At 37.9% G+C, this 25,043-nt stretch overlaps 2 protein-coding genes across 3 annotated transcripts in view; one reads left to right on the top strand and one right to left on the bottom strand.

Annotated features, from left to right (window-relative positions):
• Window positions 1-20,685, top strand: part of LOC134205319 (uncharacterized) — a 109,326-nt gene extending 88,641 nt beyond the window's left edge. For both annotated transcript variants that reach the window (XM_062680473.1, XM_062680472.1), the window contains exons 4-9: window positions 18,531-18,637; window positions 18,825-19,013; window positions 19,073-19,179; window positions 19,241-19,426; window positions 19,514-19,659; window positions 19,715-20,685. In XM_062680473.1, the coding sequence (XP_062536457.1) occupies window positions 18,531-18,637; window positions 18,825-19,013; window positions 19,073-19,179; window positions 19,241-19,426; window positions 19,514-19,659; window positions 19,715-19,975 (996 nt within the window). In that variant the 3' untranslated portion in view covers window positions 19,976-20,685. The remainder of the gene's footprint in view (window positions 1-18,530; window positions 18,638-18,824; window positions 19,014-19,072; window positions 19,180-19,240; window positions 19,427-19,513; window positions 19,660-19,714) is intronic.
• The window catches only part of LOC134205317 (synapsin), a 278,521-nt gene that overhangs the window by 237,819 nt on the left and 15,659 nt on the right, over window positions 1-25,043 (bottom strand). The window lies entirely within an intron of this gene.

Raw genomic sequence — 25,043 nt, 5'->3', positions numbered from 1 at the left:
TGGGAAAAAGACGGGAAATTGAAGCACCGGGAAAAAACGGAAATCCAGGACATGTACCGGGAAAATAAATTTCCGTCAACATTCAAAATAAAGTGGCTAAAGTGTTTGAAGAAATTGTTCACAAGGTTCTCCACAATGCTGCGCTATCGTTGCTTTCTGAGTTTCAACATGGTTTTGTCAAGAAGCGCTCAACAACAACGAATCTCATGGCGTTCACCAATTTTCTAATCGGAAATCGAGAGCAAAGTGGACGCTATATACTTTGATTTCTCCAAAGCTTTCGATAAAGTTCCGCATGAGCTGACGGTTGGAAATCTCAAGCATTTGGGTTTTCCACACTGGGTAACCGAGTGGTTGCACTCCTATCTGACTGGGCGTAAGGCTGGGCGTTAACATCAATGGCACGAATTCTCGCACTTTTGCTATTACATCTGGTGTGCCCCAGGGCACTCATTTTTGTTTTGTTTATAAACGAACTATGTTTTCGACTAAAAGTTGCTATACGCCGATGACTTAAAAATTTTCCGAATCATAAAGTCTCACCTAGACTGCTGCGCGCTGCAAGCTGACATTGTGGAGTTAAGGTTGTGGTGTATCGATAACGGAATGGAATTGAACATCAAAAAGTGTAAGTCAATCAGTCTCGTCGACAGTCTCGCGATTTTGAATATTCGGTCAGATTGGATAGTTTGGAACACGTCGAGACTATTCGTGACCTTGGGGTAATGATTGACAGCAAGCTTCGGTTTAATACACATGTAAGCACTACTATCGCAAAGACTTTCGCAGCTCTTGGGTTTGTTCGACACATTACCAGTAGCTTTAATGATATCTACGCAGTTAAAGCGCTGTATTGTTCATATGTACGCAGCATCTTAGAGTATGCAGCATGCGTGTGGTCCCCATATCACACAATGCAGATTATTCGGATTGAGAGAGTGCAACGTCGCTTTTTCCGATACGCCCATCGTAAACTACCATGGTTGAACCCAAATAATTTGCCCGACTACACGGCCCACTGCAAACTCATTGCATTGGAGGAGACGCTATCTGCAAGGCGAACCAACATGCAACGAGTTTTCATCTACGACTTGTTGAGCGGAAATCTCGACTGCATTGAATTATTGGATAACGTAGCTATTAATGCTCCTTCTCGACAACTGCGAGAGCGAGAGCTATTATTCGTTAGACGCCGCAGAACCGTGTATGGTTACAACAACCCATTTGATCAATGTCTTCGTTTGTTCAACAGTGTTAGTGATGTTTTTGATTTTAATATGTCAAAAAATGTTTTATAAAATAGGATTAAGGCTCTAGGTTAAGGTGCAGTCTGTAGAATAGTTTTTAATACTTTCGAGACGGTGGTAACAAATAAATAAAATTCTTCAAAGTTTTAACGGAATGAAGTAATGAGTTATAAGGAAAAAAATGCTCTTTAATATTTATTACTCAGTTGCATTCTAACTGCATAATTTGATTAGTACATGGTGTGTGAGGTAAAAAAATAAATATTTGTTTTTTTTTTCAAATCCGGTTTGTTTTAACCAGATTATTTTGATATCAATTTCGAGTGATATACGGTTGGGGTTCAGCCAATTAGCACCAATAAAAAAATACCCATTTTCTTGCACAATTTTCGTATATGGTAAAATGCCCGATAGTGGACCCCCTAGCAGCGGAATTTTGCTCTTCTTATCATAAAGAGTAGACATTTTCAAAATATTAATTCTGCTCAATCTCTAATAACAAGTTCTGAATCTCCTCTTCCCGATATATACATAAAACAGTCAAATACGCGACGTTATCCTTCCAAACACCTTGTAAACCCCCTCTTCAAACGACTCGGAAGCGTTTTTTCAAGAGGCTCGGAAAGCTTCTGTCAAAAGGTTCGGAAGCCTCCTTTCAATAGGCTGGGGAGCTTTCTTTCAAGAGGCTGGGAAGGGAAGCCTCCTTTCAAGAGGCTCGGAAGCTTTATTTCAAGAGGCTTGGAAGCCTCCTTTCAAGCAGGCTTGACGAAACTCCTCACACTCGCTAGAGTCAAATACAATTATCATCAGCAAAATGCTGCCTTCGCATCCTCACAATTGAGTGGAAGCGTAAAAAAGCAGAGGTACGAAAAAACAGAGTGGGGAAAAGCAAAATAAAAACACATGTTTCAAATCCTCCTTTCAAGAGGCTCGGAAGCCTCCTATTAAGAGGCTCGGAATCCTATCTTCAGGCTTGGAAGCCTCCAAAAATCTTTAAAGTCTTATAGGAAGTTTGATGAATACTCGTTCACGGAGCAACGAAAATTTCAGATAACATCTCAAAGAGCCATATATTTAGTTAGTTTCAGGTCCACTATTCATATATTTTATGAGTAATGCTCATTATCATTCACTGCGGAAAAAATAGGGGGTCCCTCAATATACGCAAAAGTTCGAAGAGGTGCCTCTTAAGAATAAGGTTGAGAACTGCTGTAATGGACACTCTCGTGTTTATTTTTTATAGAATTTTGAAAAATCATCTAATTTTACTTTCCATAGCATTTCCAATGCATGTAATCAAATCATAGGACTGTAAGGTAGGTTCTCCCGATGGAATTTCATAGAAAAATGTTCAGATTGTGCTGTAATAATGCAAAAACGGTTGGAGGGTCTACTATTAGTTGGGGTCCACTTTTGGGCACTTTACCCTAGCAGATTCAATTGATCAAATAGTTGAGAGGATATCCAACAACAAATGTACGAATGAATTGATTTGAATTACTTTTGGGTTTCATTCTACGAACAAAATATCAAAGGTCAGTCAAAAAGGCGCTTGTGCGATTTCGCTAAGCCCCGACTATATATCATAAATATTGTGTTATGAGGCAACCATGAAATCGAATATCGAAATATTCATTCATTTGAATGAATGTATTCAATTTTAAGTTATTCTTCTACTGTCCAAGTTCGCTTTTAGATAAGGTACTTCAATTTTATTTTTATTTTTTGTAATTTTCAACTGCACAGAATCGAATATATTTATAATATTTAACACATGTTCAACAGTTGATTGGTATTTCGCGAAATACGTTGCCGGGTCACTTCAGATAGTTTTGATGAACGAGTGTTTCCTAAAGTGTCATTCACCACCATGTATCCTTTAGTACAGCGGTACTCAACCTGGGGTATATGTACCCCTGGGGGTATCTTCGCCGGGTCCAGAGGTACCTCGGACAAAAATGCATAATGGCGGATTTTAATCAATTTGAATCAAGACTTGTTTAATCATTTTTTATTTACCGTCATCGGGGCTGACAATGGGTCTAGGGGTGAGAATGGGTCATCGCTCTCACCGACAATCTGGAGGTCAAATAGAAAAATCAATCAAAAAGATCTCTTATAATTTAGTTTTCTTGCTTTCAGATGCGTTTATTCTATTCTACAAACATTCTTAGTAGCTGAAACAGTGACCCATTCACGACCCCATTTGACCCATTTCCACCGCGACGGTTGTATATTTTTTACTTCAAAATTGTTTATATATTTATGTTGTTTAACATCAACAGACAACATGTGTCCTAATGATGTGTTGTATACTAAACTAAAGCTTAAGAACAGTTTAGATGACAAAATACACACATAATATTAGAAATGCTCAAAATATAAAATATAAAAATAAAACATGTGACCCAAAGTTAACCCAAGAATTTCCGTGGCCAGAAAAAACTCTATAGAAGTTCCGTCGAAGTTTGTCACGGATCAGATGGAAATCAAAAACTGATGCCACTCTGTTGTCTTGTTTTGTACATAATATGCATGGCGATGAGCAACTCAAAAACTATTGAATTCTCTCTCTACAACCAGCACAGTGTATGAAGGGCTGTGGGACAGAACAGAACGACGAATGAACAAAGTTTAAAAATCTTCTATGCAATCTACCTGATTGAAACAAAATGTTGAATGATATGTTACGAATATGCTTCTGAACTCTTCGAGACGAGCCAGCCTATGGCTGAAAGTCTCGCTAATAAAGACAAAAAAAATGCTTTTGAACTAAAATTTAGATTCTACACGTTTGGAAGCCTCCATTTGAGAAACATGAAGGCTTTTCCAAAGCCTCCTTCAAAGTGTCCCGGAAGCTTCCTTCAAAGAGGCCCGGAAGCCTCCTTCTCTAAGAGGCCCTGAAGCCTCCTTCCAAGAGGACCGGAAGCCTTTTTCCAAATGGCCCAGAAGCCTCCTTCTAAGAGGCCCTGAAACCTCCTTCCAAGATGCCCGGAAGCCTCATTCCAAGAGGCCCAGAAGCCTCCTTCCAAAAGATCCAAAAGCCTTCTTCCAAGAGACCTGGAAGCCTCCTTCCAAGAGACCCGGAAGCCTCTTTCCAAGAGACCCGGAAGCCTCCTTTCAAGAGGTTCGGAAGCGACCTTTCAAGAGCCCCGGAAGCCTCCTTTCAAGAGACACGGAAGCCTCCTTCCAAAAGACACGGAAAGTGGCTCGAATATCGCCTTTCAAGAGGCTGGGGAGCTTCTCTCCAAGAGTTCGGAATAATGAGAATTTCAGCCAACTTTATGGACAGTCATATATCCCGTTAATTTTCAGTTCCATTTTTCATATATCTTATGAGTTACTTTTATTTTCATTTATAGCAACAAAAATAGGAGGTACCTCAATTACTGCAAAAGAGCGAACGGGTACCTCTCAAAGGAAAGGTTGAGAACCGCTGAGTGGTCTGACAAAGTACACTGATAATAGTAGTTTGTGCAACTAGTTGCAAAAAGATGATTTTCAGCACGAGTTGTACGTTTATCTAAGGAGGCATACCGAGTTGGATAAATACTACGAGTGTGGAAAAAATCGAGTTTTGTAACGAGTTTCACACGCTATTTTTTACAATGACAAAACATGGTTTTTAATATAATAAATCTGTACCAAAATTGTCTAATTTACTCCACATTCTTGCCAATAAATTATGTTGCTGCAAAAAACAATCAGATTCCATGTTATTGTGCCACATTACATAGCTCGACAAGCCTTGAAGCGATAGATGAACTTGCATTTAGAGAAATGTTGATCAAACTACCCAAGTAGCAGACTTGTCGTAAAAGAGTCACTCTGACTTATATATGACCAAATCCCGTCTAATTTGTGACACTCGGGTATTTCATTTATTACATTCAATAGCAGGGGCGTCGCGTCCGCATGTGCAACCTGTGCACTGCACAGGTAGCAATTTTGTCCCTAACATTTAAACTCTCAATAGATTTCTTGTCCTTCTTATACAAATACTTGGATTATGTGCATTTGTCATATGTTTAGTACAAATTTAACGATTGAGTATAAATACATAATCGTTAAATATGCACGGAATTTTCACAGGCGCCATGTGATATGAGGCAACCGAAATGCTACGATGGGGGCGCGTTATATTTTACTCCACGATACCGAAACGACGACGCACCGCCACATGTTGTCCATCACGTGCACTTTCAGCAGAGAACGGTTTGCCATGCATCATACACGCATTATTTTGTATGTGTAGGTCATCCGCTTTAACCGCAATCGGCGATGTATAGGTAGCCAAAGCGTTCATCGTTTGCAGTGCACGGTTTGGTGCCGATGCAGAAAAGCACATCGGTTTGGTGCCTACCGAGTAGGTAACCCATACCGCTTCAAACAGCGCATGCGCGTTTGGTTGAAGAGCGCGCAATCGGAACAAAATAGAAAAAGAAAAGAGGCGGTGATTAAATGAATTTTCTGTTCTCTCAAAGCGTTCCATGGCGAAAGTCCGGTTTTGAAAAAGCACATTGGATCACAAGCGTTTTAATATTTCATATTGATTGTGATTGTGGCTTATGATAATTTTTTTCGTCAAATCCAATATCCAAAAGCTTTTCGTATACCATGTGGACAACTTAGCGGGTAGAGGGGTAGGAAAAATGTCCATGGTTTACACAAATTAATGAAAAATTGCATGATCAGATGTGTACGCTGATGTAGGGAAGTACACATCTAAAATTGCTCGACATCCTTCCACATGGTATGAAAACAGCCCCTCGGAAAAAAGATTCTAAGAAATAAACTAAAATAGAATAATTATTAATTGAGTAACGTTTAGATTACATGTATGTTCCGATTTTATCACGTTCCGATTTTATCACGCTCCGATTTCGTCAACAAAATTATTCCGTTTTTATCAACAAGTAAATTCAATCTTTTTTTTAGACATTTAGCCTTTAAAATAAACTAACTTGGGTTAGTTTTTGGTTAAATGTTGTATTTATAATAATTCAAGCACTAACGGTAATAAGTCCGTAGCTAACAAGAGAGAAATCTTTTCACCGACTTCCCCTCACAGAAATAAAAGTGATAAGATGCGGGTTTGTTTGCCCTTTATTACTTCAGGACGAAGGATTACATTGTTATGTAGCGTTGTGAAAAATCATTGAAATACTTTTTCGGATGTTCTAGGCCGTCCAAACTATTCTGGAGTACATATCCTAGAATGCATCAAGAAATATGTCTACAAAAAAATTGTCCTAAGCTGAGATAAATGCCTAAAAATATTTATGTGATCATAAGACATAAATAAATCGCCTGCTTTGAGCGTGTTTACAGCGACAGATCGTTCATATTGGATGTGTCATTTCAGGTCCCTTTTTCAGGTCAGGTTTTTCTCAAAATATTTAACTTTGATACGGGAAGCACGAACAATTATCAACTCGTCATAATTTACATCATTGAATGCTTAACTTTTTTCTACAACAAATATAATTTAAAAAAAGTATCACCGGCGCGTGCTTACTCGTAATTTTAATGCTGATACATTGACAGCTACATCAAACAACTGAAAACCGAAATACACCGCTCGGTGCACAGGTTGAAGAATTGACCACGCGACGCCTCTGTTCAATAGTCAAGTAAATACTGTTCTGATGTTGGTTTTTCATTAATTTCATTCATCAATTGCATAATGGTCATTAAAGCACACATTTTGTTGGTATGGAAAAGTAGGCCGTTTTAACACTTAAGGACGAACTGTAAACCAGGTATTATGATGAGGAATTGCAAAATAGTAGTTTGTGCAACTAGTTGCAAAAAGATGATTTTTTCAGCACTCGTAGTATTTATCGAACTCGGCAAGCCTCGTTTGATAAACGTACAACTCGTGCAACGAGTTGCACACGCTATTTTTTGCAATGACGAAAAATGGGCTTTAATGTGATAAATCTGTACCAAAATGTTACAATTGTATAATCAATATTACCAAAATATCATGCTACTGCAGAAAACAAACATATTCCATGTTATCGGGCCACATTGTATGCTCGACAGACCATAAAGCGATAGATAAACATGCTTTTAGATAATTTGATGTCATGTCCATTAAATTATTTCATTAATTACGTGACATAGAGAATACACTGTTTGAACACTCAGCCAAATTAATTGAACTAAATCTGGTCATATAACTATTGTTCTAATGCTGGTTTTTCATTATAGCACCGAAATGAGTGCTATAATGGATATTATGCAACAATTCATTTGAGTTGCATAATGTTCATTAAAGCAGCCATTGCATTGGTATGGAAAAGTAGGCCGTTTTATCACTCAAACGCCAACTGTAAACCAAGTATTATGATCAGGAATTGCAAAATAGTAGTTTGTGCAACAAGTGGCAAAAAGATGTTTTTTTCAGCACGAGTCGTACGTTCGAACGAGGCTTGCCGAGTTGGATAAATACTACGAGTGCTGAAAAAATCGAGTTTTGCAACGAGTTGCACACGCTTTTTTTGCAATGACGAAAAATGGACTTTAATATAACAAATCTGTACCAAAATTATACTTGTACTTGTCTAATTTCTTCCAGAATTTCATTCTTTCATTCTTGCCAATAAATTATGTTGCTGCAGAGTTACCATGTTGCCGTGTCACATTGCATAGTTCGATAAACCGTGGAGCGACAGGTGTACTTGTTTTTGGAAATCTTTGATGTCATGTCCATCAAACTATTTCATTTATTACGCGACGCAGAGAATACACTATTTGAACACTTACCCAAGCTAATTCAGTTAAATGTAGTTATGTAAGTACTGTTGGTTTTTCATTATAGCACCCAAATGAGTGTTATAATGAATATTATGCAACCCATTTGAGTTGCATAATGTTCATTAAAGCACCCATTTCGTTGGTATGGAAAAGTAGGCCGTTCTATGACTCAACGGCGAACTGTAAACCAGATATTATGATCAGGAATTGCAAAAAAGTATTTTGTGATTTTAAATGTTTAGCACATATTTGAAACATGCAAAAAAAAACTTTCAATGCTAGCTTGTAGAACATACAAAAAACTGTGCTAGCTTACAGAATCCAATGTCAATTGATTGACTATCGAATTTGTATTAGTTTGTATTCCCAGTTGATTTTTTGCAATCTTTTGTTGTGTTGTTGTGTGTTGGCGGTAAATATTAGAAATCGAATGTATGACTATTCACGTATAAGGCAAATGTTCAACTTACTGCGCTATGAGAGCACCCACTTAAAACTTAAATATGTAATATTATAAGTATTATCAAAATACCTGGATTCAACAGATCTTTATATACGAAAAAGCAAAAGCCCATAATATATTGTACGGTTTATCATGATTAAAATAAAAGACTTCAATGCCCCAACAATAGTCGAACCTTATCAGTATTTTTTTTATTTCAACGCTACAAATTCCAATGCAGTAAGGGCCTAAAAATAATTGATTTTATTGCCCGCATAAATACATACACACATACACCCAGGCATCACCTCAGTAAGAAGAGCTAAGTTGATTAGTTTATAATAGAACACTAAATGTCTCCGGGCCTCATATAAAAATTTCGATTAAAAAAAATTACGTTATTTTTTCAAATAAATGGTTTTTCGAAACCATTCTGGGTTCCAAACAACTGTGCAGAATTTGGGCCCGTTTGGTTGCTTCCTCGCTTCCCGCATCGCGTTTGAAGTTTATATGGAAATCAGTATGGGAAACCGCATATTGCATTTTTACTTCTAGCGGTTTCACTTCATCGTAAACCAAGTGGCACATTGTGTTAAAGTGTAACCCAAAGGATATCGAAAAACTTTTCTGAGGAACGTACGTTGCTGGAACGTCCACGGAAAAAGTTTATCCTGCCAGCGCTGCCGAACTACGTGGACCAATATTTTAACTGAGCGCTATTTCAAGTTGTTTGGTCTTATATAGCTTTGGAGCTAAAGGGAGTTATTCGGGATCTTTTCACAAAGTAAAAATTCCGACCAGCAGGAAGATGGATTTTGCCCTCTGACGATAAATTGAAGCCGCTAAGATCAAAAATGTAAAAAGTACGTTTTGTCATACTAATCTCCTAATCTCTGTCTTCAATTTTTAAACCCACCGTTTAGTACCGTCAAGTTGTGTATGCGTTGTGTCTATGTGCAGTGTATATTGTTTTCTAATTAATTTTTAATATCAAATGTGTAATGCAACTACAAGAAGCTCCAACTACCCAGTTAAGACATTCATTCCGTATGTAACGAGAGTCGGCCGACAGTTTATCTTTTGAAAAAGGTCCAATACACGGGACCGAAACGTCGGGCTATGCCAAACTAGCCGTCTTAATTAAATTAGACTGAGAAAGCCAACGTCAAAATAACTAATCTCCACATAAATTTAAAATGCGATGCGGAAAGCGAGGACGCAACCAATCAAGCCCATATGTTGCACAGTTGATTGGGGTCCAAAACGATTCAGGAAAACTTTGATCTCACTTGATTAGATGTAGTTTGCGCCCACTCTAGTTTGTATGTGCACAAAATTTTGTAGACGCACTTTTTGGAACTTAAAATTGGCCGCAACAAGTTCTATTCGACGGGGAATCCTGTCCCATTATTTGCTATTGAAAATTGACCAGATTGGACTATGGGATCAGAAGTTATGGCCAAAATACTATTTTTTATGCGTAAGGCACGTCGAAAAACACTTACTCATATTTTTATAGTGTTTTTTACAAGAGAAAGACCCCAGCACCGCTAGGTGGATTAATCATGGTTTTACTATTTCAGGTTCTCCAAAACGTCCTAGAGTTCAGCAAATGTGATCTACCCGATCAATCAAGTCATAAAAGATTTATCCGTTCAGAGCTAAACATCCCAGCAGGTCCATTTAGCCAATAGGATTTGACTAATTACTTTTAAAAGCTACTACAGACCGTTTTGATCCTCCCAAACATGCTGGGGTACAGAACATGTGATCTACCAGATCAACCAAGTGCTGAACGATGTATCCGTTCATCGTTGGACATTCCACCACGACAATTGAGCCGATAGGATTTCACTCCTTTATTTCACAAGCTTCACTGGATCCTATTTGAGTCGATGTTTTAAGACTCGATGTCAACTCGTGGAAGCATGTAACTACCCGAGCAAAGTCTGAAAGCATAATGAGAGCATATAGAACACATATTTTGATTTTGATATCAACTTGAAATCATAATTTGTTTTCAAATATGAATCATCATGACTGATTACATATTTTGATCTCATTTTGCTGTAGATTTCTAAATTATATGATCTGACATCAAACTGTGTACTTATTTTGTTATCGAAACCAATATCAAATTTAGTTTTCGATTTGCTCTCATCGATAGCAGGATTAGTTTTCGATTTGATGTCACAGTAAGATTTTTCTGCTATACATTTTGTTATTTTATCAGTTAAAACGACCAAAAAGATATCAAATTAAGTAATCATATCCGGCGATTTCACAACATCAAAACGAGTTATCGTTTTGCTCTCAAGCCTTGCTCGGGTATACTCTATACTAAACATATTTTATCGGTTACTCTGCCTTCCTTAGTTGTGCGGTAAGATGCGCGGCTACAATACAAAACCATGCTGAAGTTGGCTGGGTTCTAATTCCGGTCGCAGTCTAGGAAATTATAGGGTTGAACATTTTCTCGTATCGTCTTGCTAGCCTCATGCTACACGAATTAAAAATGTTATCTTTGCTTAGAAACCTCGAAGATGATAACTGTGGAAATGCTAAATGGACGCTGCGATACGGCAATGTCCCAGTGGGGGATGTAATACCACTAATAAGAAGAAGTTACTCTGATGGTCCTTTCGACAAATTTTGAAGGAACTTCTTTTCATATTTCTGAACTTATGAACGCAGTGAACGCCCAAACAAAAAAGTTCACGTCTGCATTTGAATGGACATTGCTCGACGCAAATAGTTCCTTAGTAATTGTGCATCTGGTAGATACCTTGATCTTAACACAAGATCATTTTGGAAGACCTTAAACATCCCATTTACAAAGAGCTTGAATCATATGCTAATTGAACCGAATTGGTGTATACTTGATGATGGGGACATTTCAAAAGATACGCTAGATCAAGTAGATACCTTCAACTGAACTCGAGAACGTTTTGAAGTATCACGAACATCTCGTTTTCGAGGAAATTCAGTTCATATAATGCGCATTTGCTTATTGAGCCAGTTTGGAGCTGAGTTCGAGATTGTTTTTGAGTACCTTGAGTATCTCGTATTCAAGAAAATTCAGTTTACATGATGCATTATTGAATCGGATTGAGTATATAATACCAATGATGGGGACATTCCAAAAGCCTTGTTTGATCTGGTACAGCACGTGGCTGACCTCGAGAACGTTTTGAAGTACCTTGAACATCTCGTATTCAAGAAAATTCAGTTTACATAATGTGCATATGCTATTTGAACCGGATTGGGTAGAAGTCGATGATGAGTATAATGCAAAAGTCTTGGTTGATCTGGTATATACCGTGGGATAAACTAGAGAATGTTTTGTAGTACCTTGAGCATCTCGTACTCCTGAAAATTGATCACTGGCTTGACATCCAAGATGACTTAACCTAATAGGGTGTTCATAATTATCTAACAATGCGGTATAGGACTCAAATATTTCAGATTCATTTGCATGCTCTTAGAGGCAAAATCTTCCCAAGGTGTTGTCTTCAGGGTATGGTCACACTTGAACCCCGATATTTTTCCTGTAAAGCCAACATCCTAATGAACAACTTTGCCGAAGAAAGCGAGGACCTAGCTCTCTTCTGTCTCCTTAACAGGTCGATGTTCGAATTCCCCTATTAAAGGAGTTACGGTGCTAGTTTCTATACTTATACTAAGTGATAACAAAATATGCAATCATTTAGACTAAGTTCCTGCTACTAGCGCTATAGCTCCGTTATTAGTGAAATTCAAATAACGAACTGTTAGGCAGAGTTGTAGAAAAAACCTTTGCACTAGATGTCCACCATACAACACATTTTGAAATTTAGCCTCTGGAATTAGTTATTGACAAACTACTAAATAATCGAAGGCAGATTACTAAATGATCGATAACATCCTTGCCGAACACTCGCTTTTCAATGACCAACTTAACTTTATTCGTGTAATTATTTCCATAGGATATGGAATTTGTTTATATTCTTGATCCTCCATACTGTCGCGACCGAGCGAATATCCTGAGGACATCCGTCGAATATCTGAATTGTCATGGGCTGTGTACTAGCAAGTATGTCCAGCAGGAACATGTGGCTCTAGTGATACTTAATCAAAGTACCGTCAACTGGGGGGAAGATGATCATTTTTAAGACAAAACATGCAATAACAATGTGTGTTTACATTTTAAATCGAAACAAATATTTTCAAAACATGTACTGTTATACGTTGCAATAATCAACAACTTTAGTTTTCTGAAATGCATTCGCATTTATTAAAATAAATTAAATTATCACACATTTTTTGAGTAATCTGGTTTGGGGTGAAGTTGATCAAGACAGCTCTACTAAAATCATTATGACCTAGTAGTCAAAATACACTAGGTCATTTGTATGAATGTTGAATTTACTACGTAAAGAAGTCTACGAAGTCAATATTTGAAACGAAAATAGCGTCATTTATGACTATCTCTCTTTTTCGTCCACAAAATACATTTTCATGATTATAATCGAAAAACTCGGATTTCTACCTAGCGGTAACATTACTTGAACGGAGAATATTGTTGACTACCGTTTCATAAAAAAATTTGGCACTTTTGACTGACACATCAATTGATCATCTTCACCTCAATGATCATCTTCCTCCCAACTGACGGTACCAATGATTCGTATCCTAATCGTCTCTTTTGTCACTTTTGTTCTGTATATCGAGCTCCGAAAAATAAATCAGTGAGTGAAAGTATCCGAAGTTAGATTTCAACAGGAGTCTCAAGTTTCCAGTGATAGTAAATGTTCTAGGCTGAGAGGACTGTTAAACAGACATTCATATGTCGTGCATGACCCTTACGTTTTGGATTTGGTTATGTCCAAGAGGAAATAGTTAATAGTTTGTGTGATTAACCCGTGCCAATCTCACAAAGCCCTTAGCCGTCCGGAATGTGAATTTGCAAGGTATTAATCCTCACGCTTCGGTTAGTTTTTCAAATGAAATCGAGGACTACACCCGCCTTAATTCCTGAGAGCAATCTGGATAGAAATCTATGGAGTATACCGTAACAATTATATGTTTCGTTCTTGTCTTGAATAAATAGCGATATACCGTTTTGAATCGAATTCCGAACATGATTCATATTCCGAACACTCGCTTTTCAATGACAAACTTAAGAGCCAGTTCGCGAGAAGCGCGACCCCCTTTCCAAGGGAGGTTGCAACGATGTTCTCCGATTTGAATGAAATTTTCAAGGTTTGTTCATATATGTAAGAGAAGGCATTTTGTAAATTTTCAGATTTTTTCATTGAGGGGAAGTGGGGTAAAACGGCCCTTCAAAAAATATTGTTCAAAAATCGCCAAAAACAAAAAAATGCAATAACTTTGGCAATGAGTGACCGATTTTGTTTAAATTTTGCACGTTTTTTCTACTCAAAGTACTAATTGTACCAAGTGGTTAATAGGGTTATAAAGTTGTTTACTTTAGGAGAAAATTGACTTTTTCGATAAAAAATGGTCGTTTTTCCAAAGGGAATATTTTTCACCAACAGATCTAGGATAAAAAACTAAACCCGTAAGGCAATTAAGGAACTAAAGAGCTTTCATCTCATATATAATTCAGAAGCGCCAACTCAAGAATTTCTTAGAAAATCGCGATTTTCTGCAACACTGTTTATTCTTAAGAAAGTTCGCACAAATTTCGACCCTACTTATGTTGATGTTTTCCGATCTGGTGAAAAATGTCCAAACTTTTTTGTCTCAGTTGAAATTAAAAATCAGAATTTTCTATTAGGGGAGTGTAGGGTAAAATAGTCCTTTAAAAATAAATGTCAAAAAATACATCATTTTTTATGTGAGTTCTAGCAGAAAATACATAAGTTTAAAAAAACTGTTTTTTCTTTCTTTCAATTCATCTATATTTTTCGTCTCAATAGATACGTATATTCTTCGCTGATCTATATTAGATAGCAAACTATTTGCAGAACAATTTTCAACAGAAGTAAAATAGGACCAAAATAAGTTCCTTAAACATTAGAACGTCTTTCGCAAACTGAAACAAAAATGAACGATTTCGGCGAACGTGCTTGTGATATTTTTTTTTGAATCAGCTATAATTAATGTGGGTACCGGTAGTGATGTTGCTTTTACATCTATGCGAACAAAAAACAATTATTCTTAACGACAAATGAGCAATTTCGGAAAATTGGGTAAAATAGCCTTGTAAAAATAAAATGTCAAAAATTCATAAATTTTTATATGTGAGCTCAAGCAGAATATACATCAAACTTATTGAAACTTATTTCAGTTTGTGAGAATCGCAACTCCATTTTATCGATGTTTCAGTATCTGGCTGAAACTCACAAGGTTTATTTCAATATGTAGATGAAACTATTTGGCAAAATATTGGGATGGGGAGAGAGGGGTAAAATCGATCTCCAAATATAAATAATGTTACGAAACAAGATAATCGTAACCACACTTCTTAGATTTGATTATTCCGACCCAACTGGCAACAAATCTAGTGATTTTACTAGTTTACTTCGAAATTCTTCCAAGCTTAGTATTTTTATGGTTTTCTATCTGTCAACAATTAAATCCTTCACAATCTCTCAATCTCAAAAAATAACGTGAACTAGTTAACTAGTCATGTCATTTCTATAATATTCCGGCGGAGGTATTGTAAACTTTGCGCCATCTTAAACTTCCGTTCAAAAATATTGTTCCACCAAAATATATTCCCACCAGTTCCTCCATGGTGACGTCTTAATTGCAAGAACGATGCATGGTTCAAGAACGACGTAAAGCAAAATCCAATGCTTTAGCTAGTTTCCATCCATTCGGAAGTGAGAACATTTGTTTTGGTACTTTGTTTGTTACATTGGTACTTCAACACGGTAGTCTATTCCTCGGTGAAAAAAGCAATAGATAGATTTCTCAAAAAGTATTGCAAGCTGTTACTACCCAAGTACTACTTCTTAGCAAACCACACCTTATGGTTTGTTGGAAATATGTTCATATAAGGTTAGCAAAGATTTCAAGAGAAAAAGGCTGATATTTAAGGCATCCTTTTTACAATCAACTACACAGTTTTGTTGAGGTACTCAAGCACTTTCAGGTGGTGTAAATTAAGCCGAGAATAAAACAGTTTTGCTTGGTAATCTTTAAATTAGTTGATTAAGCGATCTACAATTTACATACTTTATCTATGAGTGTAGAAACGTGTATCCTAAAATTTGAAGTATTTTCATGAGGGGTGTGTTTTCAAATCGTCAGACAATTGATACACTATCCTATTCAATAGTATACACATTACATTGTTACGCTCTCCTTGTAAAAAATCAGCTCGTTGTAGAAAAAAAACCCAGATTAATCCACCTAGCGTTGGTGGTGCCTTTCTCGCATTTAGCCAAGACACCAACCCTATATGGCGCTTATATAGTTCGATTCCATTTGCTTAATAACTTTTAAACGCAATGACCGATCTTTATCAAATTCAATAGTGATCAACAAGGCTTTGTCCCCTGTCGAATAAAACTTGTTGCGAGAAAATCGGTTAAGGATTACTATACGAAAAGTTGTCTAATGTTTTTTATAGCTTTTGTACACACACATACACACACACATACACACACATATACACACACATACACACGGACAAACAGACATGTGCTTAGTTCGTCGAGCTGAGTCGATTGGTATATAACACTATGGGTCTCAGAGGATTCTATAAAAAGTTTCGGAGTGAAATGATAGCCTTTCGGTACAACTTTGTTGTACGAGAAAGGCAAAAAGGTTTCTCCCGTATTGTGCAAAATGAATGCAACTTTGTTAAACTTTGGAGTGTTTTTTACACAGTTGTGTAAACATAGAATCGAGGGTATTCCATTACCTATGAGATAAAATTGTCCAACTCTTGAAAATATATACACCCGATTAGAACTGGTATAGTCCATTCAGTCAAACATTTGGTTTAGATTGTATCTCTGTAATATTGGGTAGCAGTTTGAAGGTTAGTAATTCAAAATGTATGAATGGTACACGGTTTGACGTTTTTGCATAATAAACTTGCAGAATTTGGCTTAAATTGATAATGATGGAGGATGAAAGAGAGTTATGAATACCACACAATCGTTACAAGCTACAAAAACAAGCCTATGGTAACCTGATGCAAGTAGGTACAAAAGAAAAATATAATCTGAGAAGCAGCTCCACCAACAAGCTACACAGATAAAAATATGTTGTGATTTTAAATGTATTTCCGTGCACATATTTGGAGCATGCAAATAAACGCAACATTCAATCGATCTTACTATTCTTTTAAATCGAAATAAATTTTAACGGTGCTTGCTTGCAAAGTTCAATCAAATTGAATTAAATATCGAATGTTAATTCGTTTGATGGGTTCAGCTGCAATTTTACACGTCGTTGAATTTTCAAAATTATTTGCTGTGTATGTTTGAACGTTACGAAATTGCTCATTTGCCGATAAGAATAATTGTTTTTTGTTCGCATAGCTGTAAAAGCAACATCAAAACCGGTACCCACAGTAATTGTAGCTGATTCAAAAAAAATATCAACAAGCACTTTCGTTGAATCCGTTCATTTTTGTTTCAGTTTGCGAAGAACGTGCTAATGTTTAAGGAACTTATTTTGGTCCTATTTTACTTCTGTTGAAAATTGTTCTGCAAATAGTTTGCTATCTAATATAGATCAGCGAAGGATATACGTATCTATTGAGACGAAAAATATGAATGAATTGAAAGGAAGAAGAAACAGTTTTTTAAAACGTATTTTCTGCTAGAACTCACATTTTTTTGACATTTATTTTTAAAGGACTATTTTACCCTACACTCCCCTAATGAAAAATTCTGATTTTTAATTTCAACTTAGACAAAAAAGTTTGGACAGTTTCCCCCAGATCGGAAAACATCAACATAAGTAGGGTCAAAATTTGTGCGAACTTTCTTTTGAATAAACAGTGTTGCAGAAAATTGCGATTTTCTTAGAAATTCTTGAGTTGGCGCTTCTACATTATATATGAGATGAAAGCTCTTTAGTTTCTTAATTGCCTTACGGGTTTAGTTTTTTATCCTAGATCTGTTGGTGAAAAATATTCCCTTTGAAAAAACGACCATTTTTCATCGAAAAAGTCAATTTTCTCCTAAAGTAAACAACTTTATAACCCTATTAACCACTTGGTACAAAGTACAAATTGAGTAGAAAAAACGTGCAAAATTTAAACAAAATCGGTCACTCATTGCCAAAGTTATTGCATTTTTTTGTTTTTGGCGATTTTTGAACAATAATTTTTGAAGGGCCGTTTTACCCCACTTCCCCTTAATGAAAAAATCTGAAAATTTGCTAAATGTCTTCTCTTACATAAATGAACAAACCCTGAAAATTTCATCCAAATCGGAGAATATCGATACAAGAGGGGGTCGCGCTTCTCGCGAACTGGCTCTTAACTTTATTCGTGTAATTCTTTCCATAGGATATGGAATTTGTTTATATTCTTGATCCTCCATTCTGTCGCGGCCGAGCGAATATCCTTAGGACATCCGTCGAATATCTGAATTGTCATGGGCTGTGTACTAGCAAGTATGTCCAGCAGGAACATGTGGCTCTAGTGATACTTAATCAAAGTACCAATGATTCGTATCCTAATCGTCTCTTTTGTCACTTTTGTTCTGTATATCGAGCTCGAATTAAAACGAAGAGTGGCACCAACGCACTCAGAAATCGATTGTTTTGATCTAGTTTCAATGCATTCAAATAATTCATACTTTTATTCGCAAACTTCAATTTTCATTTCAATACCAGCTATTACCACCACACATACCTGAAACCGATGGAAATTTTAGTTTTAGGGCGTTAATGTGTTCGGAATATGAGTCATGTTATCAATTTATCATACCTAGATTTAAAGCTTCTTTAATTCTGAATACGCAAAGACCAACTCATATTAAAATTGTTTCTTTACCAGCACGAATCTGTCGTCTGAAACCAATAAATACATAACATCGATCGTATCGATTAATTACTAACAATAATTGTCCACTTATCTGATGCGTTTTGTTCGTTTCTGTTCACAGCGTTCCGAAGAGCGGTCTGTACAACTGGCCGTACGAGTTCACAAAACGCTGGAACTAGCAGACGATAAATTCTACGTTATCACATGTGGCAAAACAGGATTTGCGAGGTATGTCAAGGTGTACGGACTGAATTGGAAACAACATTAAATGAAATGGATAGCGATTTTTGCTTGCTGAAAAAAACATGCATTCGTCGTTACAAACAAACTTAGATCTAAATATCATTCTTGAGTTAAATTCAAATTTTTCCGTTTTTTTTTAATATCGAATACTATATGTAATGCACTTTTCCAGAGATGACAACTCTCCTGTGGCGCTCAAGTTCTTCGAAAATGAACGACGGGTACAGGAAACGGTGTACGGGCGACGATATACGGTCAAAGCGGAGGTGACGCATCCAAATGGAACCCATGGCATCCGAGTGAGAAATTGCTTCGCCTTCAATAAGAAAAATAAAACGATCGTTCTTATCGATGACCGAGGGTAGCGTAATTTTCATTGGTTTGAAATTATTTGTTAATGATTTTAGTTACTCATAACAGGTGCCCAGTTATGAACAGTGGAAAATATATCATGACACGTTTCCGTACCGCATCGAATGGAACAACTGCGACTGCCACTTTGAATTCCATGTTCCGATTTCCTGAAGGTAAAGTGTCCATTACTATCGCCCAGATGGAACAATATCAATTAGTGCTGCTCTATTACAGGTTCCGAAGTGCACTTCCAGTGTGACGTTGATCAATGTAATGGCCTTTGCCCAGATATTGATGAAACGATGTGCGCACAGGACCCAAGTGCAAACTCAAAATCTGGTCGAGCGCTAGGACAAACGGACGAAGGCATGCTATTGGCTGCAACAACTGTATTCGTACTGGATCCAATTGATGCTAAGCGTAAGTTTCCTAAAAGTACCTGGATGATTTAATATGAAATCTTTTCGTATAGTCCTGTATTAATCCAAAGTATAACTTGTATTGCAGCTCTGGGACCGTTGTGCGAAGATACTGGTGTAAGGCCACATTGGTTGCTGTGGTTAACCATTGCATTGGCAGTTTTATTCCTGATCATGCTACTGATGAACATTTTCCTATGCACAGCTATGAGCTGCAGCTGCGCAAGGACTGAGGTGAGTTTTATTAATTGTGCACACCGACTAAGAATAACCCAAATTTCACTTACAGATCATTGAGAAAGAGCCCTCGATAATTGAAGAATATGACCCTTACCGAAGCTGGCATGGTTCACAGTACGGATCACGGTATTCGCTACATGGTCGTGACGGAGGCCATAACAAAGGCTACACGAGTGGGGGTAGCACGATACACTCGAATCGATCCCTCCCCATCGACTCCGACCATTATGCGATAGTGCACAGTCGTCCGGGATCGAGGCACTCCGGTCTGCATGGTCACCGGCCTCGAGGACCCCCAAGCAATATGTAAAATAGGTACCGAAGTTGTTACTATTCTTCCCGAGCACTGCCATCCGATCGAGGCAAAAAACTTTTCAACTAGACCCTGCACGGTTTGTTTCTCGTAACACACCCACAGCTCACAAATTACCAAGTGCACATATCTTTTCTGACAATCTCTTAAAAATTTATCTCCAAAGCATAGCTTACGGAAGATGTAAATAATTGGACAATGTGAAATTATCACGCGACTTTTATAATCAGATACTCTAGACAAAACTCGAAACTTATTTTAACACGTAGTTAAAAACAGTTAAGGAACTAAAGATTTCAAATGTTATTTAATCTTGCGGGGGTCAAGTAAATCAATAAGCGAACAAAAAATAAGAAACAGTCACCACTGAATTTTTCAAATAAGTTTTAATAGCGTTCAACTGATTTCTGACAACTAAGCAGTGGAATAAAAACTTAACGTTTATGCAGGGTCGAATTTAGAGGAAGTAACGAGGGTTAGAACCCTTAGTATCAACCTCCTTATAGCGATATACAGACGAATTTGAGTAGCTCGCGAGAAAAAGGTTAGAATTCTCCATTGTTTATGAAACATATGTGAGCTCACATATTATCGCTTTTCAAATCGATGTAGTCTAATTTCGACTCTGCGTTCATGTAATATTGTAAGTACTTAATATTAAAAACATAAATACTGTAAAATAATAAATAAAAACTAATAAAATAAAATGTATGTTGTATTATTCCTCGATTATCACAAATCACCATTATAGCAGTTTTCAGCAGTTCTGATGTAGAATACAGCAGTTAGCAGTTCTGATGTAGAATACAACTATTATTGCGAACTCTATGTACTATTTTTGCCTTTCTCGTATACTAAGTATACGTAAAGGCTATATGATCACTCCAAAACCAAACTTTTGATAGAAGGCTCGGAGAGCCATAGTGTTATATACCAATCAACTCAGCTCGACGAATTAAGATGATGTCTGTTTGTGTGTATGTATGTATGTGTGTGTATGTGTACAAAACATTGTAGACACACTTTTTGGAACTTAGCATTGGCCGAATTACACGCAACAAATTCTATTCGACGGAGAATCCTGTCGCATTGTTTGCTATTGAAAATTGGCCAGATTGGACTATGGGATCAGAAGTTATGGCCAAAATATTATTTTCTATGCGCAAAACACGCTAAAAAGCACTCACTCATATTTGTTAGTTCTTTTTTTTGCACGAGAAAGGCACCAACACCGCTAGGTGGATTAATCAGGGTTTTTTAGAAATTTTTGCTCATTGTTTAACTAAAACTATATAACCTTATTATTTTTTTATTTATTCATCATAAGGTCGTAGTGGTGTCTGCAGTACATTACAGTACGTACCCGACCCACCGCAGTTTACCGATTGTGAGTTCAGGTGCTCCGTTCTAGATAGTCTCCGCGAGTCATACCTAAAACTGAAGTATATATTTTTCGTCAATCGACTGGTATTTTACACAATCCTTAATCCTAGTTAATTATGCTAATAGGGAATCTGCGCTCTTCGAAAGAGCATCACTCTCTCAACTTATCGCGCATTTCCTCTTAACGAAAAGGAAGAGGCGCGGCTTTCTTTAGATATGGCAGCGCAAGACATTCCTATCTCGTATGCAATTACGTATCCTGCGCGACCGACTAATCGGTTGCTTCCATAAATCTAAACCTAGCAAGGCGCATAAAGCGTATTATTGCCTGGTAATATGTTGGCGCAATAATCAATCGGCCGTAGTGCTGTTACGTTGTTAAGGGAGCTACATAGCAACACAAGTAACTTGTTAGGAAAACATAATTTCCACGCTCATTCCTACATTGAACACCGTACTGTTAAGAACGTTTCGCTTAATAAACTTTTATTCCGTTAAATTAAACCCGACTTAATTCGGAGTTCCGACTCGTCTCTCAAGAGGTTAGGGGCACAACCGCGAAAGACGTGACCTGCAACATCCCGTTACTATGAGGAAGTGGAGCAGATTTCCAAAACTTATCGAGTGAGTGAGTGAGTTATCGAGTGAACGTATACCTCGAAGCGAAAGGCGTTGCGGATGTTTTGACCGGAGTGGCTCCGTTAGCAGCAGAAGATAAAGCCAAGTTCGAGGAAATATACCGGATTGCAAAACGCTGCTGGTGGGGTGTCTATCGGACGAGTGTCTCGAAATCGTTCGAGACCATTAAGGATATGTGGGCCAGCTTAGGGACGACATATCCAAAAACAAACCGTGTCAAGCCAAACAATCATTCGGAAGCAGTTGGCTCGTATAAGGATGAAGGAAGGCGCCGATATGAGGACACGTCTGTTGGAATTTGATGGACTGGTAAGAAGATTGAAGACCGCTGGTGCGACGTTGGCTGCAAGTGATCTGGTATCGCAACTATTTTTAACATTGCCAGACTCTTTTGAGCCTCTAGTCACGGCCTTGGAGAATGTAGCGGAAGAAGAATAAAACTTGGATCTCTTCAAACAACGTCTAGAAAAATATTCTTGTTCAGACAAAAACAAAAAAAATAATATGATTGTTGACCACAATCTGGAGACCTATCACGACCTGTAAAAATTCCAACTGCACAGAAACAATATATTTTGTATCTGATTCTGTTATAAATTTCTAACAGAATATGTTATTTTTATGATAAAATTGTAACAAAATTTGATAGCTTTTTGTTTCCAGTAGTGCAGTTTTTGATAGAAATTTAGTTATTTTAACAACATCCTGCACCATGTTTCTAACACATTTTGTTATAAAAATTTAGTATAACATAATAACATAGTATGATATAATTTTGATATGACCTTTTAGTCGGGTAACGCAATCAGCAACGAGGGCGTACCGTTGAACATCAAAAACGTGCATTACGTCCCTGAATTACGTGAAAATCTCATGTCAGTCAAGAAAATGACAAATGCAGGTATAGATGTGCTTTTTCCGAGAACGTACCAGTGTTGAAGAAGGACGGAAAGCTGTTCGCTACTGGACACCTTCGTGGTAATTTGTATGAACTCGATCTGTCGTTTCAAGAAGTCCAAGCAAACCATAGTGAGGTAGGAATTGGTAACTTGTGGCACCGTCGACTCGGGCATATTGGCCAACATGGATTCGACATCTTGGCCAGGAAAGGTATGCTGAAAAGCATGAATGAAAAATCAAGTGAGATCGATTTTTGTAACACCTGCGTACAAGCTAAACAATGCCGAGAACCGTTTAATGGAACGATAATTAGGGCCAACCGGCCGTTGGAGCGTATCCACTCGGATGTATGCGGACCCATTGATCCACCAGCATGAGATGGTTCTCGATACTTTGTGAGTTTCATCGATGACTACACTCATTTCTCCATGATTTACATGTTGAAGAGAAAGTCTGACGTGTTCGAGAAATTCAAAGAATTTGAAGCGAGTGTTACGGCCATGTTCTGGAAGTCAATTTCAAGGATCAACCGAACCTTGATTGAGAAAGTTCGCTCCGTGCTCATTCAATCGAAGGCGCCGAAGCGTTTGTGGTCAGAAGCAGCTCTGGCGTGCGTTTACTTGATGAACCGAAGTCCAACAAGCGCGCTGCCTTCTGTTGTCACCCCTGCTGAGATGTGGTTCGGTCGTACACCGGATCTGGAGAAAATTCGTGTGTTCGGCAGTACGAGTTTCGTTTGGATCCCGAAGCAGAAAAGACGTAAGTTAGATGCCACGTAAAGAGATGATAATGGTTGAGTATGCTCCCAATGGATACCGTGTGTTGGACCCGGTGACTCGAAAAGTTACAATTGCTCGTCACGTCAAGTTCGATGAATCAAGCTTCCCCTACGATAAGATGAAGCAGGAAGATGATGTGCCTTTGACTGTTCATCTTTCCCACGAGCAAGAGGGGGAATACAACCAGCCAAGCTTCGAAAACGAGAACGCACACGATGAATTAGCCCCCCAGGATGATCAAGCCCAAAATGAATCTGAAATCAGTTAAAATGAAGAGTTAGTTGATGATGTTGATAAACCAGAAAATGCGCTCCCTTCGCCCACAGAAAGACACGAAATTCCCAGTAAATTGTTGTCGAGGAATAGCGGACGGGAGCGCAGGCTCCCCGGGAAGTTATACGATTACTTTATCGATTATAGAGCTGTTTCTGGTGAATTGATATCCGCAGATGTACCCGATTCATATGATGAGCTAACCGAACGACCTGGCCGGACCAAATGGATGGCAGCCATACGAGATGAATTACGTTGTATGGAGGAGAACAAGGTCTGGCGATTTTCAGGCTGTCCTATGGGAGTGAAACCTCTGATAACGAAATGGGTGTTCCGGCTGAAAGACGATGCGACCGGAAATACAGCGAAGTATAAAGCAAGGCTGGTCGTTAAACGATTTTTGCAGAAGGCTACAAGGCTACAATAACATTGACTACAAGGAAACGTTTGATCCAGTTGCAAGACTTGCCACTATCAGGACTGTACTCGCAGCTGGTGTTCAGTAAAGATTCCACTTCCATCAAATGGACGTCAAGACAGCATTCCTGCATGGAGAGCTGAAAGAAGAATTATACATGGTGATTCCGGATGGAGTCGCAGCTCCTCCCAATACAGTGTGCCGTTTGTTCAAATCACTGTATGGATTGAAGCAATCTCCAAAGTGCTGGAACAAAAAGTTCAACAACCGTCTATTGAATTTGGGATTCCAGCGATCACAACATGATTACTGTCTCGATGTACGTATACAACCAGGAGATGATGTCTACATCATACTCTATGTGGACGATTTGCTAATAGCTGAGAAAAAGCTGGAAACGATAGAGAAACTGAAGAAAGCATTAAGTTCAACGTTTTCCATGACAGACTGCGGAGAAGTCAATCGTTTCTTGGATATGAAGCTGGAGTACGCCTTTGCCAGGAAGCGAACATCGAAAAACTGTTGGAGCGCTACAGTATTGGTGATTGTAACCCTACCAAGACGCCTATGGATAAGAGCCTGCGTGCTTCGCGAGATGGTGAATCAACCAAGGAACCGTACCGCGAGCTTCTGGGTACAATCTCGCAATACATCGAGTTGCGACGCACCAACC

Source organism: Armigeres subalbatus, chromosome 1, assembly GCF_024139115.2.
Source record: "Armigeres subalbatus isolate Guangzhou_Male chromosome 1, GZ_Asu_2, whole genome shotgun sequence".
Lineage (NCBI taxonomy): Eukaryota > Metazoa > Arthropoda > Insecta > Diptera > Culicidae > Armigeres > Armigeres subalbatus.
Note: the sequence above shows the minus strand (reverse complement) of the source record. Positions and strands in the feature narration are given on the sequence as shown.